The 16,390-nt window shown below is 44.1% G+C and overlaps 1 protein-coding gene across 1 annotated transcript in view; it reads left to right on the top strand.

Annotated features, from left to right (window-relative positions):
* SYN3 (synapsin III) overlaps nucleotides 1-16,390 on the top strand; it is a 310,184-nt gene that overhangs the window by 72,143 nt on the left and 221,651 nt on the right. Inside the window, exon 4 of the mRNA XM_019544808.1 lies at nucleotides 6,791-6,882. Coding sequence (XP_019400353.1) covers nucleotides 6,791-6,882 — 92 coding nt within the window. The remainder of the gene's footprint in view (nucleotides 1-6,790; nucleotides 6,883-16,390) is intronic.

Genomic DNA, 16,390 nt, shown 5'->3' with positions numbered 1-16,390 from the left:
CACACACACACACACACACACACACACACACACACACACACTTTAAAAATACAGATGAACAATAGAATACCCCAAAACAAAGGGTATTTATCAGGCAACCTTATAACTCTGTTAATATGCAAACTATTGCTTCAACTTATTCACATAAACTATAAGGCACAGTCTACAAATATAACCAGCAATCTGTAGACCACCTGGGTGCCCTCCAGGGCAGGGGCCCCACTACAGGAAAGGAGGTGAGGGGGAAAGAAAAAGAAAGTTAGACCCCAAAGACTCCTAAGCTTCCTTGTTATCACCCAGGAACAGCCCACATGGTGCCCCTTCGCAACCCTGGGGGGGTCCTTCTCCTGTTGGGACCCTCTCTCCAGTGTAACTTACTACTCCACAGTCCCAGAGGGTTGCCTCCCATTCTCCAGGTCGAGCTCTGTTCCCTGCTGGGCTTTCCTGCCGCCCAACTCTGCTGCCACCATGTAGTGAGCACTTCACCTTGTGCTAGGAGTTGAAGGCCTGGACAGCCTTGTGCAGCACTGGGGCTTGTTCTGCTCCCAGACCTTCTGGGCAGCATCATCTGCACTGAGCTGTTGTCCCAAGCCACCTCGAGTGGCTCCCAGGGTCCCTCGCCCTTCCTGCAGTGCCTCCTGAACTGAGCTCCCAGCCTCATGCTGGGGGCTGTGGACCTGAGCCACCCAAGGGGCTCCAAAGTTCTTGCTCCATGCACTGACCTGTGCACCGTATCTCTGGCTGCACACCAGAGGTTGCAAACCTGAGGTGCCTCATGCAGCTCTCAGGGTCTGGACACTGTGCTGCGCACTGAGAGCCTAAACACTGGAGCGTCCACCGCTCCCCACTGCTAGAAGTCTTCAGGGGCTCTTCGTGGGCTACTGCTTCACCCTGCTGAGCAGCTCTCCTCAGCTCTTCTAAGCCCCGCTCTTCTGTGTCCCTGATGCATCTTCCTCATGCTGGCCACGCAGCTCCTTTTTAAATGCTCCAGGGCTCTGCCCCTGAAGTCTTCCAGACCTGACAGTGTTGCAGTCTTCAATCAGGTCCGGGGGAGCTCTTCTTCCCCTCCCCTCAGGAAAGGGGCATGACTTTTTCTCTTGCTGCCTCCTGATTGGTGGATGTGTGCCACCAATCAAAACAGCAGGATCTCAAGCCTGGGACTCAACCCAAGCTCTGAAAGGTAATCCTGCTACACATTAAAAGAAAAACAATGGTATTTCTCTTGTACCATGCATGCAGCCTTGTCAGACTCCTAAAAATGTTTCTTTAGTCTTAATTTCTCCCCACATTTTCATACCTTTTAACATCAAGGATTATCACAAACATCATTTTCCAGTCTGAGAAAAGCTAGGTGAGACAGTTTGTAGTCAGTGCTTGCTGCTAGGCCTCTGCGAAGCTGCTAGTATTCGCTTCGGATTTGTATTCGGCCAATTTGGAGGACAGGGATTTGATTCGGTGATTTGAATCACTGTCCCAAATCAATTCGGCCAAATCTCCAAATCACCACGGCCAGGCCCAACCCCTGCCAGTTCTCCTAGCTTGGCAATAGCTGCCCCACCTGCCCCAGCTCCCAGCACTTTAGGGGGGAAAAAAAGCCCCGATTTCAGAGGGTGCTGCTAGGCAGGAGGCAATCCCTGCTGGCCCCCACTGTCCCATGCTGCATGGGGGCCTCTTCCATGAGCCCAGCAAAGCCCCAAGACTGTTGCAGGAGCCATAAGTCCCAGGGGTTCTCACATTTTTTTCTTAAAGGGCCAGAGCTGGGGCAGGTGGGGCAGCCATGCAGGGGGCTGGGAGAGTGGATGGGGGTTGGGGGGAGCAGGCAGGGGATGGGGCCTCACAGTGGTCCCCCCATGGTCCCCTCCTCACTCCTGCAGTCCCCCCTCCCCCGCCCCATACTTACCAGCTCCGAGTCTGGCTCCAGCTCCCTGCTGCAGCCACTGGGGACTGCCAGAATCTTTGAAGCTCCCCGAATCTTTTCTGCAGATTTGCAGAACTTCGAATTGATTTCGAACTTTTTATTGGTTCCCTGATTTGATTCAGATTCGGCCACTGAATCGAGCCAAATCTCCTCCAAATTGAATCACCACCCAAAGCTTCACACAGCCCTGAGGAGACATATATAGTCCCTTCCAGTTTTCAGGGACTGAGCACACTACATCCAGCATTCTCTTTATCTCCCTTTTAGTTCAAACAGAGAGAGGTGGAGGCAGGGATTTTAAGCCTCGTCTAAACTGAGGCTTTGGACACTTTACACTGTCATACTTAACTGGCGACATCAAATGAGTTGTATTCTGTTACATTGGTAAACATGGGCTTATACACTGGTATAGCTATACAGAAAAAAGAATAAGCTTGGTAGGTATTTATACAGGCATCTTTGTAATGGCATAACTGCATCCAGCCCAATGGTTGCTTATACCAAAACAACTAATTTGGTAAGGAAAAATTGCACTCCTATTCAAAATAATTCTTCTAATGTGAGAACCCTATGTAAAGATGAGACCTAAATCTCTCTCTCCCATCTAGCAGTATGGCATGTTGCTACTGGGCTAGTTAATTCACTTACATTTTGTGCTTTTAAATATTTGTGATTTTCCAATTTATTTTGTGGCCAAAATAAATGCAACTTAAAAATATTTAATCCAATTATTGTTTGAAACATCGAGAATGCTGAGCCCAATTTTAGGTAGAAGTCAAAGCAAGAATAAGGGATAGAGATGGAAAACATTGAGAAGAGGCAAAGCTTTCATAAAATGTCCTAGGATGGCTTAGAGAAGTTTGGTGTGTGGGATTTTTAATGTAATTGTGAGTCATCAAAATGTAATTGCGAGTCTTCTAAGTTTCTGGGTCACAAAATTACAGAATGTTCTTGGTCTACAGACCATAATGTTCAAAAAAGATTTTGAATTATTGTTTCACATTTGCCATACTTGATGCTGCATTGTTCAGCACTTTTTATGTAGTCAATTGCACCAAAATAAAACAAATTTAAAATGCCACTGGATTAATATCGGACCCTCCTGTCTTATCTGTAGCTACTTGTTCATCTCTCTCTTTCTGGGCTGATTGCTTTCAAAGATCTTTGCCTGCAAGGTAAACTCAGGCTGGTAATGATCTCAGACTTGAGATTCTAGCCAAGGAAGTCATCAGGCCTACAAAAACCCACAGAGCTAAAAATATATGGAGCGATGGAAAACAGGAAATAATTCCTGCTGACTACAGGACTCAGGTTTTTGAAACATTAGCCAGCAGTGGCTTTTCCAATAGGACAAAGAAGATATGTGAAAGAGGCAGAAACTCTTAATTTAGTAGATTAAGGCATACAACTAATGCCATGGGAAAGCAAGCATATTCATTCCATTAGGTGTATTGGTGTACTTGAATGTTTTGGTGACAAGCATCTGGTAAATACTTTGTAAAGAAGTTTACACTGTGGTCAGTTTTGATGACATCATACAACCCAATTACATAGTTTTTACTGTGTAGAACAATAGGCATTAACTGTTTGGGACTTGAGACACCCTTCACTGGACTTAAGGCACCACTCCATAACTATGTGAATTGGGTGGCTCCCAATTTCAAAAACTAATTTATAGATTATAGTGCCTACCTCCTTGTAGAGGAGCTGGACAGTGTGGGCAGGGGACAGTCTGAGCCTCCCTTTATTTTGCATGCTTGTCTCCCCACACCTTCTGTCACTCTTCAAAGGATCTAGCAGCACCCTGGGGTGCCCAAGCCACCTGGTTGGAAATCATTGGTTTTGAAGATTCAGTGAAGAACAATAACCATTCTGCCTGAGTAAAGACCATATAACTAGATAAGATCTAATGTGACATATAACTTGCAACTAAATTCAGTTTGTGAATAATCTGTGCTTGCTTGTTTGCTTTCTATAGACCTTGCCCTCTTGGATAGGGACCTGCTCAAATTGTGATTTCATGGAAATCATGAAATTGGGTGATCTCCATGAAATCCATGGGGAGGAAAAAACTTACTAAAAATAAAATGCTGGCTCTCCAGTGGGAGCCAGCTGTACTCCCTGCCATGCAGTCCAGTACAGAGAGGGCTGCCAACACAAAGGCAAGCACTCAAGGTGGCTGCTGCCCCAACCCCTCATCGCTGATGCGCTGAGAAGGCTGCCTGTTACGCAGCCTTTCCCCCCTCCACCAATCAGCAGCAAGGAGTGGGGCACATGACAAACAGCCTTCTCCACCAATCAGTGGCAGGGGACAGGGCAGCCATAAGCCTGTGTAAATGGTGGCTGGCCCTGTGATCTGACGGCAAAATTGGCCAGCCATGGCCTCGAGTGAGATCCCTATTCCTTGGTACAAAGTTAAACTTTCCTGTATGAAGTTGTCATAACTGATGAAGTGATGTTTACCTGAGCCTACAGCAATCATGGAAAGGCAGCCTTCGGAAATATGGTGTCTCCTGCCTTTATCATTTTGCTGGATCAAAACTAAAGCTATGGACAGAATATCACTTGAAACAGTTCAAATGGCTTTCAAATGCATGCAGAATAGACTGCTCCTCAGTGTGGAGGGAACAGGTACTACTTTGTGCTTTTTCATTTTGGAGCACTTGTATATGGGAGGTCATTTCTCTGGTTATCCTACAAAGTAGTTCTCTTCCCTTCCTCCTCAATACCCCCCAGCCACGGTCTCCCTGTACTCTAGCCATGGTGGTTGCAGCATGGGCTGTTGGTCCCATTTCTCCTGACTCCCAGGACTGAGAGTGCAAGGAGACACACTCCTTCCCCCACCAGGACTGAGACCCATAACCAGGAGACTGATCTTTCAACCCCAGCTGGGGAATGTGGGGTCTCCAGAGATGCTGTTTCCCTATCCCAGAGCCAGGATTCCTGCTCTCCAGCCTCCAGTCACCCAGCTTCCAGTAGAGGGACACAGGATCTCCTAGTTTCAGTGTGGGGTTGCTCTGGGAGAGCAGAGGAGGGCACACAGTAATATCAGCGCCAATGATGTAAACATCTGTGGGATTTCCTTTTAGAGAGTATGGGATGCTATGAGCGTTAAATGTAGCTATCCCCTTCCTTCCTGAATATCACCAATCCCTGGTCATGGGGTAAAAATCATAAAGTATTTAAAAATAACATGATCTGATATTTTTATTTGCATTTTGGTTTCTGAGTCATGAGATTGCACTAACTTTGTGTTCTCAACCCTCTCTATGATTGTGAGGACTAGAAAAATATATCTTTAAAAAAATGAAAGTAAATTCTCAAGATACTTCTTGGTTCCAGCTGGTTGAATGTCAAGAAAATTACTGGACAGTGCAAGAATCCAGCTGGAACTCAGCTAATTAGAGGACAATATTGCCCAATCGTTCTTTCAACCTCCATCAAAGATACCTTTGGATTTTAGAACGGGCTTTTTTTTCTGCCGCTAAGTTCCAAGTTAATTTTCTTCACCCAAATTTCTGGCTTATTGACTGTAAACAGAGTATTTCTTGCAAAAGAAAACCTTTTGCCCTGGGATCTTACACATGTACAAGTTTATTATCCTGCTTTAAATACTTGAGAAATACGCAAGATTAAATGTGCCAACACTTTTTCTTGGGACATCGCTACATGTGTCAGTGAGTTAATTGCAGGTCTTTCTTGAGGCAAGCTGACCAAGCTGTGTGGTCTTGCTGGCCATCTACTGGCAGGAAAGCATCAATGCAGCTTGTGTGTAAGTGGCTGTGCCACTCCTGTTTTGATCCTGGTCAAAACATGAGATAATAACATGACTGCCTCAAATGAAACATCTGTTTACACTCACTCTTGCAATGAGATGCATTCAAGTGGGCCATTAACTTAACATAGAAGCCAATTATAGATTTTTGCATGGTTATATAGGTACACCTACTTTCTCAATCTTAAAGAATCATGCCTACAGCAATAGACACTCTAGATAGGCATGCTATGCCTCTCCAGTTTGTTCATTACACTGTGATTAGGAAATACTTTTAGAACTCTGGGTATGACTGAGCTATTCCATCTGGTTGTTAGCATTTACTTCTGTCTAATGTCCTGTACATTTTCTGCATCTGATTTTGTGTCCCTTCCCTCATTATATGTCACATTGGCAATATGACCTTCAGTTCATTTTTAAACGATTATCACGTATGTGGTGTGTTTAGTCATTAGGGTAAGAGGCTTAAACCATAACCTGCAACGTGCTGCAGACATAATTGCCCTGAAGTACACTGCCTTTTATTTCTTATTGCTTAATTATTCTCTGCTAACCTTTTTGTGAATATGAGTCATACTTTTAAAAGAGAAATTAAATGTTTTAATATTTAAACAGTAATATTAATAAGCTGCTCAGCTCCACTAACCTTTTATTAGATAAACCTTTAAAGTAGGCTCCACTGTTTATCACCTTTCTAAACCATGAGGGGATTTTTTTTGTTTATTGTGGTAGGCATAAATCTTTAGTGTTTATAGCTGACCAGTGGCATGAAAATGGATTCAGACATAATACTAAATGTATGCTTCCAAGTGGCTACTTGAATCAAGACTTGCCTTCTATTTTTATTTTTCTGGCCTTCTCATTCTTAATTCCTTTCTTATTTCTTTAGTAGTTATTATTTCACTAAATCCAATCCTGAGTATTCATGAAGCATTAGTGCTGGAGCCATAAACACTTTAGTAGTAATTGGATCTACTACCACCTCATGGAAAACTTTTGAAAGAAACATTTCATTTCAAAACAATTCTGCTGCTAGGTCAATATATTTTTGTCTTTTCTGTTGTCAAGTAACATTCTATTCTTTTACTTCACTTCAGGCTGAGTTCTCAGAGCTGAATCTTGCTGCTTACGTTACTGGTGGCTGCATGGTGGACATGCAAGTGATGAGGAATGGCACCAAGGTAGTAAGGTGAGGAGCATTAGCTTTCATTGCAAATCTTTTTTTCTTTGGAAAGTTATGAGGGTAAGGACAATAACCCAAGGGACCTAATCTGTACCCTGGTAGGGGCAATGGACAGATTGTCAGTGATTTCCATAAGCTTCCAAGTCAAGCCTTTGGCAAGACTCCAGCTGACTTTAGAGGACTTTAGATCAGGTTTCATTTGTGTATGATTTCCTTATTATTTTCCATCCACACCCTTCCCCACCTATCAATACAGGTATACCATTTTCAGAATTATTCGAACCTCAGGCCTGCTGGTCCTGTGTACAGAGAATGATTTTTCTTTCACTTTACTTTCTCTTCCTTGCTGTCTTATGCAATCACTTTATTAATTGTAAATCATATCTTGAAAGCAGAGGCACCAAATATGTGGGAGCCCAGAGAAGAGGTCTGTCACCTGAAATGCATAAAACTTTCCACATGTTCAACATCTTAATCCCCTCCCTCCCTCCCCCAGCAAAAATAAGTCAGTGCCTATGCTTGAAAACACCCACCCCATGTGCTATTGTTTGATGACATCAGACTAATAACATATCTGTAGGCTGTAAATTTGTTCCACAGGCTTTATCTACCAATGTGACTTGCTCCAAAATGCTATATTTCCATAAGAAGTTTTTCATTCCAGCATTGACTTCAAAATTGCCTCAAAGGAGAATTCCCTATCTCATTTCCAGCAGTGCTGCTCTCTGTTCATCTTGGCCATCCAACCATTTCTTTATTCAGTTAGAATTAGAACACTATTTACTTGAATTCAAAAAAGGTTATTTTCCCCATTCAAAATAGCGGGGACCCCTTGTCTTGGATTAGAGTACAAGGTGGCACAGACTGGCTGTTGTGGCCCTGGCCCTGATCCCACACTGGGCTCAGAGTTGGAGCCACAGCCATTGGTCTTCACCCCCACTGCCCCTGCCCTGCCCTGCCACTTCTGCTCCACACTGCCCTGTCCCCCTTGATGCCTCACATACTGCCTTGTCCCCCATGCCACCTGCACCATCCTGGTGCCCCCCGCCCCCCACCTCTGCTGCATGCTGCCTCTGTTTCCCCATGCAGCCTCACCTTCCTCACTGCTGCTTTTCCTGAGTCATGGCTCCTAGTCCAGGGGCCAGAGCTGGGGCTGGAGCTACTGCTATTGCAACCACTGGTGCCTGGCTCAGCCAGAGCCACAGCTGGACCTGGAGCCACAACTCAAGGTAAGCAATGGCAGGTGGACAGGGGAGCCAGGGGTTAAGAAGAGGGCAGGGTTGGGGGGGCATAAACACCATGGTGGTGGAGGCAGGTATGGGAGGGCAGGCAGCAGTGGGGGAGTGGCCGGGGGCATAGACACTGCAGGTGGGGGCAGGTGCCAGGGCACAGGCATGGGGGAATAGGCAACAGGATGACAAGTGGCATGGGTCAAGTTGCTTGACTCCTTTACTGCTTGCCCTCTTCCTCTCCTTTCACTGTTGTAGTGGTAGGAGGGATAAGCCCCCCAATAATTAGATTCCATACATGGAAAATTATAATGAATTTATAAATTTTCCATTTATAGAATCTAATTATTATTGGGTCATCTTTAAATTTGAAGTAATCTTGGATTCAGGTAAACACAGTACATTTTTCTCCAGTTTGCGCTGTATTTGAATGCAATATGTTAGGTGCAGACTTATTAGTGCCATATACAGAGCCATGATCCCCTCCCTCCACTCCATGATGTGAAACAACTCTGCATATGCAACTCCTGATGATCTTTTTCTAAGCCCAGTTCCTATTTTGTTCCAGCAATCATGATCACATATAATCTGAGGTTTTAAAACTCAATATGTTATTCCAGACTCATTTTTCTAATTTGCCTAGTTCTTTGTGCTCACTCGTGTACGTAAAGTAACATCTCCGACGGTACTATCACCTGCTCATGGAATTAATATAGTCACTACCATTGTCTTTTAGTGTATTAGTGGAGGCAAGAGAGTTCAATAAGTCTGTGAAAAGGAATACATAAACATGGTGAATGTAACAGTGGGGGACTGGGCTCTATGACTCAGTCTTACATTCCTATGATAGCAAGAATCATACTAACATCCTGCCAGAAATCCACCACAAACCTGACATGCTACTACCTAACTTTGTAAGTGATCTTTCGACCCATGTTCAGCCTGTGTGAAACTTATATTGTTGGTTTTTTTCATGTAAGATTACACAAGTCTGTGTTAAATACTTTACTGTTTAATCCAGTTACATCCAATGTGGTCTCTTGCTTCCCTAATTTTTGTGTCTCAGCAGAAAAGTCATTTTTATGGTATGTGAACCTTAAGTCTTTCTTCTGTATTAGATGTATTATCAATATTAGTCTACTGCTCTATGGGCAGGTCTACACATGCTATTACTGCACATGAATAAACTCTGGAGCTTATTGCTCCATAGTTAATTGCTCCTGCATGTGCCATTTGCATGTGCACCCAGGAGCAATTAACTTCAGAGCAATAAGCTCTACAGTTTATTCGTGCACGTCACATGGAGCTGAGTCAGAACAGCCCCAGCTGGCAGGAGGCCCCTGGGGTCAGGTTGCCAGCCCGGGACTGCTCTCCCCAGCTCAGTGTGCAGTGGAGGGGCTGACTGGCGCACAAAAGAGCTTCGACGTGGGGCTAGCTGGCAGGCAGCCCCTGTACGGAAGCACCCTCATGGCCCAACCAGTTTCTTCAGCGTCTTCATGTGCACTGCTGTGGAGCATTTTACTCCACAGAAGGATAGTACTTTTATTTACAAGTACAATCCTATTGCAGAGTAAATTAGTTTACTCCAGTCTAATAGAGGCACACATGTAGATGCCAAGACATTTACTGCACAGCTAATTAGCCAACTGCACAGTAAATGTCTTGAATAAACAGCGAGCATCTATACATGCACAGCATTGGAAGGTTTTCCAAGATCACGTGTGTAGAGCTGATCTTTAGTTTTCCTCCAGTGCATTCAAAGACTTGCATCCATCTGTCATGATTTCCTTTCTTTTTTTTTTTTTTTAACTGTTACTAGCAACACAGCTCTTTTGTTGCGAGTGTCTGGAAGGGGTAGAGGTCGTGTTTTCCGTCTGTGGTGAGTGAGTAGCTGTGTACTGTTTGTGCCGTTTTGCATTATTATTTTATAGTTTCATTTATGCCGGAGAGAGACTGTGTGAGTCCTTGTGTTTACCATGCATGCTTGTATATGCTGATCTTTTTATGACGGGAGGGTGAACTTGCAAGTGCATATTGGTATGGGTACCTGGTGTATATGGCTGAAGGCATCTGATATATCTGCTCTGATGTACTATTGCGCACACTCAGCATTTGTTCACCATATGTGCTGATGTGGCCTCCTGCTTAGTTTGCTTGGGAGCACTACACAGTCGTCTTACATTACAACCTTTGGAGCAGTTTAGAAGACGTGAAGAAAGCAATTCTCCCTCACTTTTGAAAGTAACTGAAGTTGCACATTCCTAATGAACTGTGTGGAAAAGCTCTTCCCTCGCTTAATTCTTGGTCAGAGCAGAATTCCCACAGTATTCAAGTTCTTTTGTATAAAAATGGAGAACAGGTTTCCTGCCTTATTGTGTTGCAATGAACTTTTATTCCCCCTCCTCCAAATCCCATATTGTTCCACAGATGTTTTCTAGCCCTCATTCCTATTAAGTCAAGCTAGGGGAAGATGTGTGCATTGGTGGCTACCATGTCTTATTTTCCTAGATGACACGTACATCTGGCATACTGTACACAGCTAGTTCACATTTGCACTTCATCTGTCTCCCTTTTTTCCCTCCACTGCCCTCTTGCCCTACTCCTGTCTTCTATCTTTCCGTGCAGCTAATCGCAGCTAACATCTCGTACCAAAAAATTAAAAACAGAAATATTGTGGTGTTAACATGATATTTTTTGGTTAACACATTGTTCACCCTGCTTGCTATTCTACACTATTCCAGTACCTTTCTATCCAGCTTATCTGTTTTGGTTTCTTGCACAGCATCTGATGAAGTAAGCTTGAGTTCATGAAGGCTTATGCTATACATCTCAGATTTAGCTGGTCTATAAGGAGCAAATCTACCCTGCCTTTACCTGGCTCGAGACTAACTTGGCTAGCTACTACTCCTGGTTCTTTGGGCCAGTAAGTGTTTACTGTTTGGTGCTGATGTATGCAGAGCCCTGTTCCTGGTTGGTCCCCAGACACTACCACATAATGATAATTCATCCAGCTGATAATCGTGCAAATATGTATGCATATACATCCTTAAGCACAGACACTGTATACCCATGGGCACGTGTATAGACATATGCAGCTTGCCTTCCACCCCTGTACAACTCGCCTTCTCCACCCCCATACTTACAGTACTTCTAAGTCACAAGAATACATACTGTAGGAACCTATAAATTCAGCCATGCCACAGAATACACCACCCAGACACACCTCACAGCCCATATACACAGAGACCTCTATTGAAGATAATTTGATAATCACTGTGGTTGAGTTATTCTAGTCCCAGCAAAAATAAAATGCTAAGAAAAATGGGAAGGATTGACAGGTCTGTAATATTGTGGGGATAAATGAGAGACTCTAAGTTAATGCTTATTCTGCAAATACTGTCTTAGGAGAAGAGAATACCTCAGAAACAAGAGAGTAACTTCTATCTCTCAAACTCCTGTGCCAGGAAGTTTCTAGCTTAGGGAGTTGCTTCCATTCAGCTGAGAAACAGAAGAGCTTTCTTGGAGCTGCAGGAGAATCTAAAGAGAACTATACATTTGGAAACTGAGAATAAAGATTTGAAGAAACTAGAGTGACTGAGTAGTAGAATGCCAAAAAAACACCCCCAAAAGAAAAAAACAACTGACCAAAAACAAAACAAGAGACTAATTTTTTTCCTGGGTAGAGAATTGTTTGGCCTTTCTGTAGGTGAGGCACTTAAGCCATAGTTTATCTGAAATGATGCCAATGAGATGCAGTTCTGGAGATCATATTTTATTGACATGCATCTCTTCTATAGCTCACTAAATCTCATTTAATTATCTAATAGGATTTTTACTAGCCAGTCAGAATACTTCTGAGATGGTGAGATGTAGTAAGCAGTGCCGAATTTTTAATGTTTTAAGTGCCTGAAAATTGAGTTAATAAAATATAAGAAAGCAATATGATAGTGCCTAACAAATCCATGCATTCAGTATTCCCGGCTGCAAAAAAGCAATGTTCTGCCCATGTTTCTCTCTACAATGGCAGTAACACAATGCTACAGTGAGGGCTTGTATTATTAATGTAAAACAGTATGACTATTACAGTGAATAAACTATCATATTATAAATAACAATACCCATTCTTCATTCATAAATTAACAAATCACACTTTTTCTACTGTGCTTCCTTCACTTTTAGAATGCTGCTAATTTAGTACATTGCTGGTTCACTAAATTCTGTCATTTGCAATACGTCTCCCAGTTATTCATGTGAATTAGAAGCGTTTTGTCCTACGATTAAATCAGATCCCTCTTTGCTGATCTCTTGAATCTTTTCGGCATCTGTGATTTAAGACTTTGTTAGTCTAGTTTATTGGTCTTGCACTAGTAAATAACAGAGTGAGGGCCTTGTTCCACCTTGCACTGTGAATGACACAAATGCTGATGGGTGTCAGTGCTAGCTCAGGTTTCGAGCAGCCATAAGATCAGACTAGCCAGGGCCTGAAGGACTAAAAGGAAAGAATGCCCTCACCTCCCATTCTGGGCTTACCTCTGCCTCTAGGGGCTCTTACAGCCCCCCCACACACACACACACACTTGCTTGTGGCTACCCATACTCTCTGTCCCAGGGAAGGATTAACCTGTCTTGCCTGCCACTGCTGCTGCTGGGCTGCTGCTCTTTGGGCTGAGCCTAGCACAGAGCAGGAGTGTGGCAGGCAGTGGCCATTCAGACAGGTTAATCCTTTCCTGAGTGCTTCACTGGGACAGACAGCACAGGTACCCACAGGTAAGTGGAGGGGGAGGTGTTTACACTAAGGTGTAGCCTAGACTGGCTACTCTTTAGTGTAACACAAGCTAGGTAACATGGATCAGAGAGAATCCTTCCCTGGAGTGGCATAATTTTGAGCCACATAATAAGTGCTTAAAATTTATTTCAGATATTAATGTGCAGACAATCCAGATGTTGAGAGTTCCAGGAGCCACCCAAAATTACTGTGCAACAAGGCCCTGGTCTCCTGAAACAGTAGTCTATTTAAAGAGATCTGATTTTTCTTAATGAATTTATGCCTACCATTCCCTCGGTCAGCATTTACAAATAATTTTGAAGGCAATATTATCAGCTGGAAAGAGCAGGAGATAAGAAATTGGTTGTCCACAGTTCTAGCATGTATTCTGCCATTAACTTGTGTGTTACTCTAGATAACATTGTCAAACTGGTGGCTGCAGTTAGGCATTTTTAAGTGGCCTGGCTTTTAAGACATGTGGTTCCCACTGCTGACATTCACTTCACTAAGAACACGCCTCTGAAAATCAGCTCACTTATCTAGCTGCCTAAGGGTACAGACAGGCCTAACAACTGTACTGATATCAGTTACCAACATAAACTGTTGCAATGCAACAGTTACTTCTTCCTGAGCCTGTAGCAACACAAGTGTAGCTGAACTTCTCAAACTGTAACGCTGTTTCATTCACGGTCTATGTCCGACCAATTTAGCTCACTTGCTACAGGATTGTGCAGAGGTAACAGTTGCATCATTACAGCTCCCCTTCCCCTTTTAAAGAAGCTAAAAAGTCAATATCCTTAATAAAGTTATTCATGTCTGTATTTGAAAATGCTAATGTTAGCTTCTCTGTGTTTCGGTTTCTATATTTCTATAATATGGGGAAAGCACTTTGAAAGCATTTGAAAAGCATGATATACAATACTAAATATTATCTTTTTGCCCATACTTAAATTGCTTGTAATCTTAATTTAATGCCTAATTACTGTTGGTCACCGGTAATCAGATACAAGAGATTGGAAACATCATCCAATGGATTCAGTACATGCAAAGTTCCAGAAATTCAAAAAGAAAGAGACTAAGTTATGTGATGTCCCCAGTTGTGTTTTGCTATGCGACTAGGCTGCCATATACATTGCATCACTGGATTCCCATGTTTCTTATATATGTTCCTATACTTATGAACATCAAGGGCTAAGGCCACCCTCTTTGTGTATATTTCTGTGTGGTGTCTATTGCAGTGGTGCTTTGGCTTATGATGTGTGGTCCCTTTTATGCGACAGTAGCAGACTTACCTTTCAGAGCTTGGGTTGAGTCCCAGGCTTGAGATCCTGCTGTTCTGATTGGTGGAGCCCATCCACCAATCAGGAGGCAGCAAGGGAAATAAAGTCATGCCTCTTTCCTGAGGGGAGGAGGGAGAAGACTTTCCCCAGACCTGACTGAAGACTGCAACACTGTCAGGTCTGGAAGACTTCAGGGGCAGAGCCCTGGACAGAGAAGAGAGAAGAGCAGGACTTAGAAGAGCTGAGGAGAGCTGCTCAGCAGGGTGAAGAAGTAGCCCAGGAAGAGCCCCTGAAGACTTCTAGCAGTGGGGAGAAGCGGATGTCTCCAGCAGTTAGGCTTTCAGTGCACAGCACAGTGCATGGAGTCCAGACCCTGGGAGCTGCGTGAGGCGGCTTGGGTCTGCAACCTCTGCCATGCAGCCAGAAACACTGTGCACAGTCCAGTGCATAGAGCAGGATCTTTGGAGCCCCTTGAGCGGCTCAGGTCCACAACCCCCAGCACAAGGCTGGGAGCTTGGCACAGTAGGTGCTGCATGGAGGGTGGGAGACCCTGGGAGCTGCTCAAGGTGGCTCAGGACAGCAGCTCAGTGCATACAACGCTGCCCAGAGGGTCTGGGAGCAGAACAAACCCTGGTGCTGCACAAGGCTGTCCAGGCCTTCAACCACTAACACAAGGCGAAGCACCCACTACACGCAGTGGTGCATGTGGCCCTAAGCCAGGCCGGTGCCAGCAAAGTTGGATGGCAGGAAAGCCCGGTGGGAAACAGAGCTTGACCTGGAGAATGGGAGGCAACCCTCCAGGATTGTGGAGTGGTAAGTTACCCTGGAGAGAGCATCCCAACAGGGGAGGGACCCCCCAGGGTTGCGAAGGGGCACCATGTAGGCCACTCTTAGGTGATAGCAGGGGAGCTTAGGAGTCTTTGGGGTCTCCCTCTCCTTTTCTTTCCTCCCACCTCCTTTCCTGTCATGGTACCTTGGGAGTGGGGCACCTGCCCTGGACGGCACCCATATAGTCTAAGGATTGCTGCTTATACTGGTAGACAGTGCCTTATAGTTTGTGAATAAGTTGATGTAGTAGTATTATATTAATAGTTATAAGGTTGCCCAATCAATATCCTTTGTTTTGGGTTATTCTATGGTTCATCTGTATTTTTAAATAATAATTGGTTGTGTGTGTGTGTGTGTGTGTGTGTGTGTATATAGTATAGCGTTTATTGTTTTGTAAATTTGTACATATATAATTTATGTACTTACCCTTTAATTGTTTTGCTATAATAATAAATTTGTATATAGTTAAATAATTGAATGACTGAGCCAGACTCTACAGAGGATGGAGGTGGCTGCTGGGCTGTTCTGTCCCTCTGCAGCTCACCACTGCCAGTGATTCCCTCAACTGGAGAGGGGAGTACAAACCCATGTACGCCTGGGCTACACTACTATAGTACAAAAAGTAAATGACTAATCAGGAGACGTGTGGGCCCTGCAGTGATGTGGATCATGTGTGTATCTAAATTGATTGATAGAAACAGACTGTCCCTAGCAAGTGCAGTGGGTTAGTCCAATTGGAAAAAAAATCAAACAGAATTGGTTCTGGCAGAGAGAAAAGAGAGTTTAAAAAAGAAGAGAAGTGGATCCAGCCATTTTGGACTAACTCTTTCTCCTAGGGGAGAATCCCTATGGGACAGATGTTAATTTCACATAGGAAGAGAAATGAGTACTGTAGACTGTGTCTACAATTCAGCTGTTTTGTCTCACAATGTACAATATCACCCTGCTAACTGTCTGAAATGTCCCTGTCACTCTCAACTGCAGAGGGGGGCAATTAATGTTTTGTTTTGCTCCTTACAAGGCCACTCATATTAGGGCTGCATGAAGTTTCAGTCCCCGATTCAATCTGGTGGAGATTTAACCTGATTCGGTGGCCAAATTTCCAAACGTGAATTGAATCGGAGGACCCTTTAATCTCTCCAGATCAGTTTGGAACCCTCCAAATTGATTTGGAAAGATCCAGCAATTTGGACATAGAGACCACTTTAAATGTTTTTTCTACTTATCTCTAGGTAGCAGGGGCTCATGAACATTGTGATGCTGGGGCACATGGAGCATCCCACAGAAGTCTGGGGAGCTCCCCAGTGTGCTCTGCAGCAGACCCAGAAATGAGTCAGAAGTACTTTCGGTCCATTTCTAGGTCTGCCAGGGAGCATGCTGGTCCCCCCCCCCCAGCTCAGCAAATGGTACTT

Source organism: Crocodylus porosus, unplaced genomic scaffold, assembly GCF_001723895.1.
Source record: "Crocodylus porosus isolate Cpor-Errol unplaced genomic scaffold, CroPor_comp1, whole genome shotgun sequence".
Taxonomy (NCBI): domain Eukaryota; kingdom Metazoa; phylum Chordata; order Crocodylia; family Crocodylidae; genus Crocodylus; species Crocodylus porosus.
Note: the sequence above shows the minus strand (reverse complement) of the source record. Positions and strands in the feature narration are given on the sequence as shown.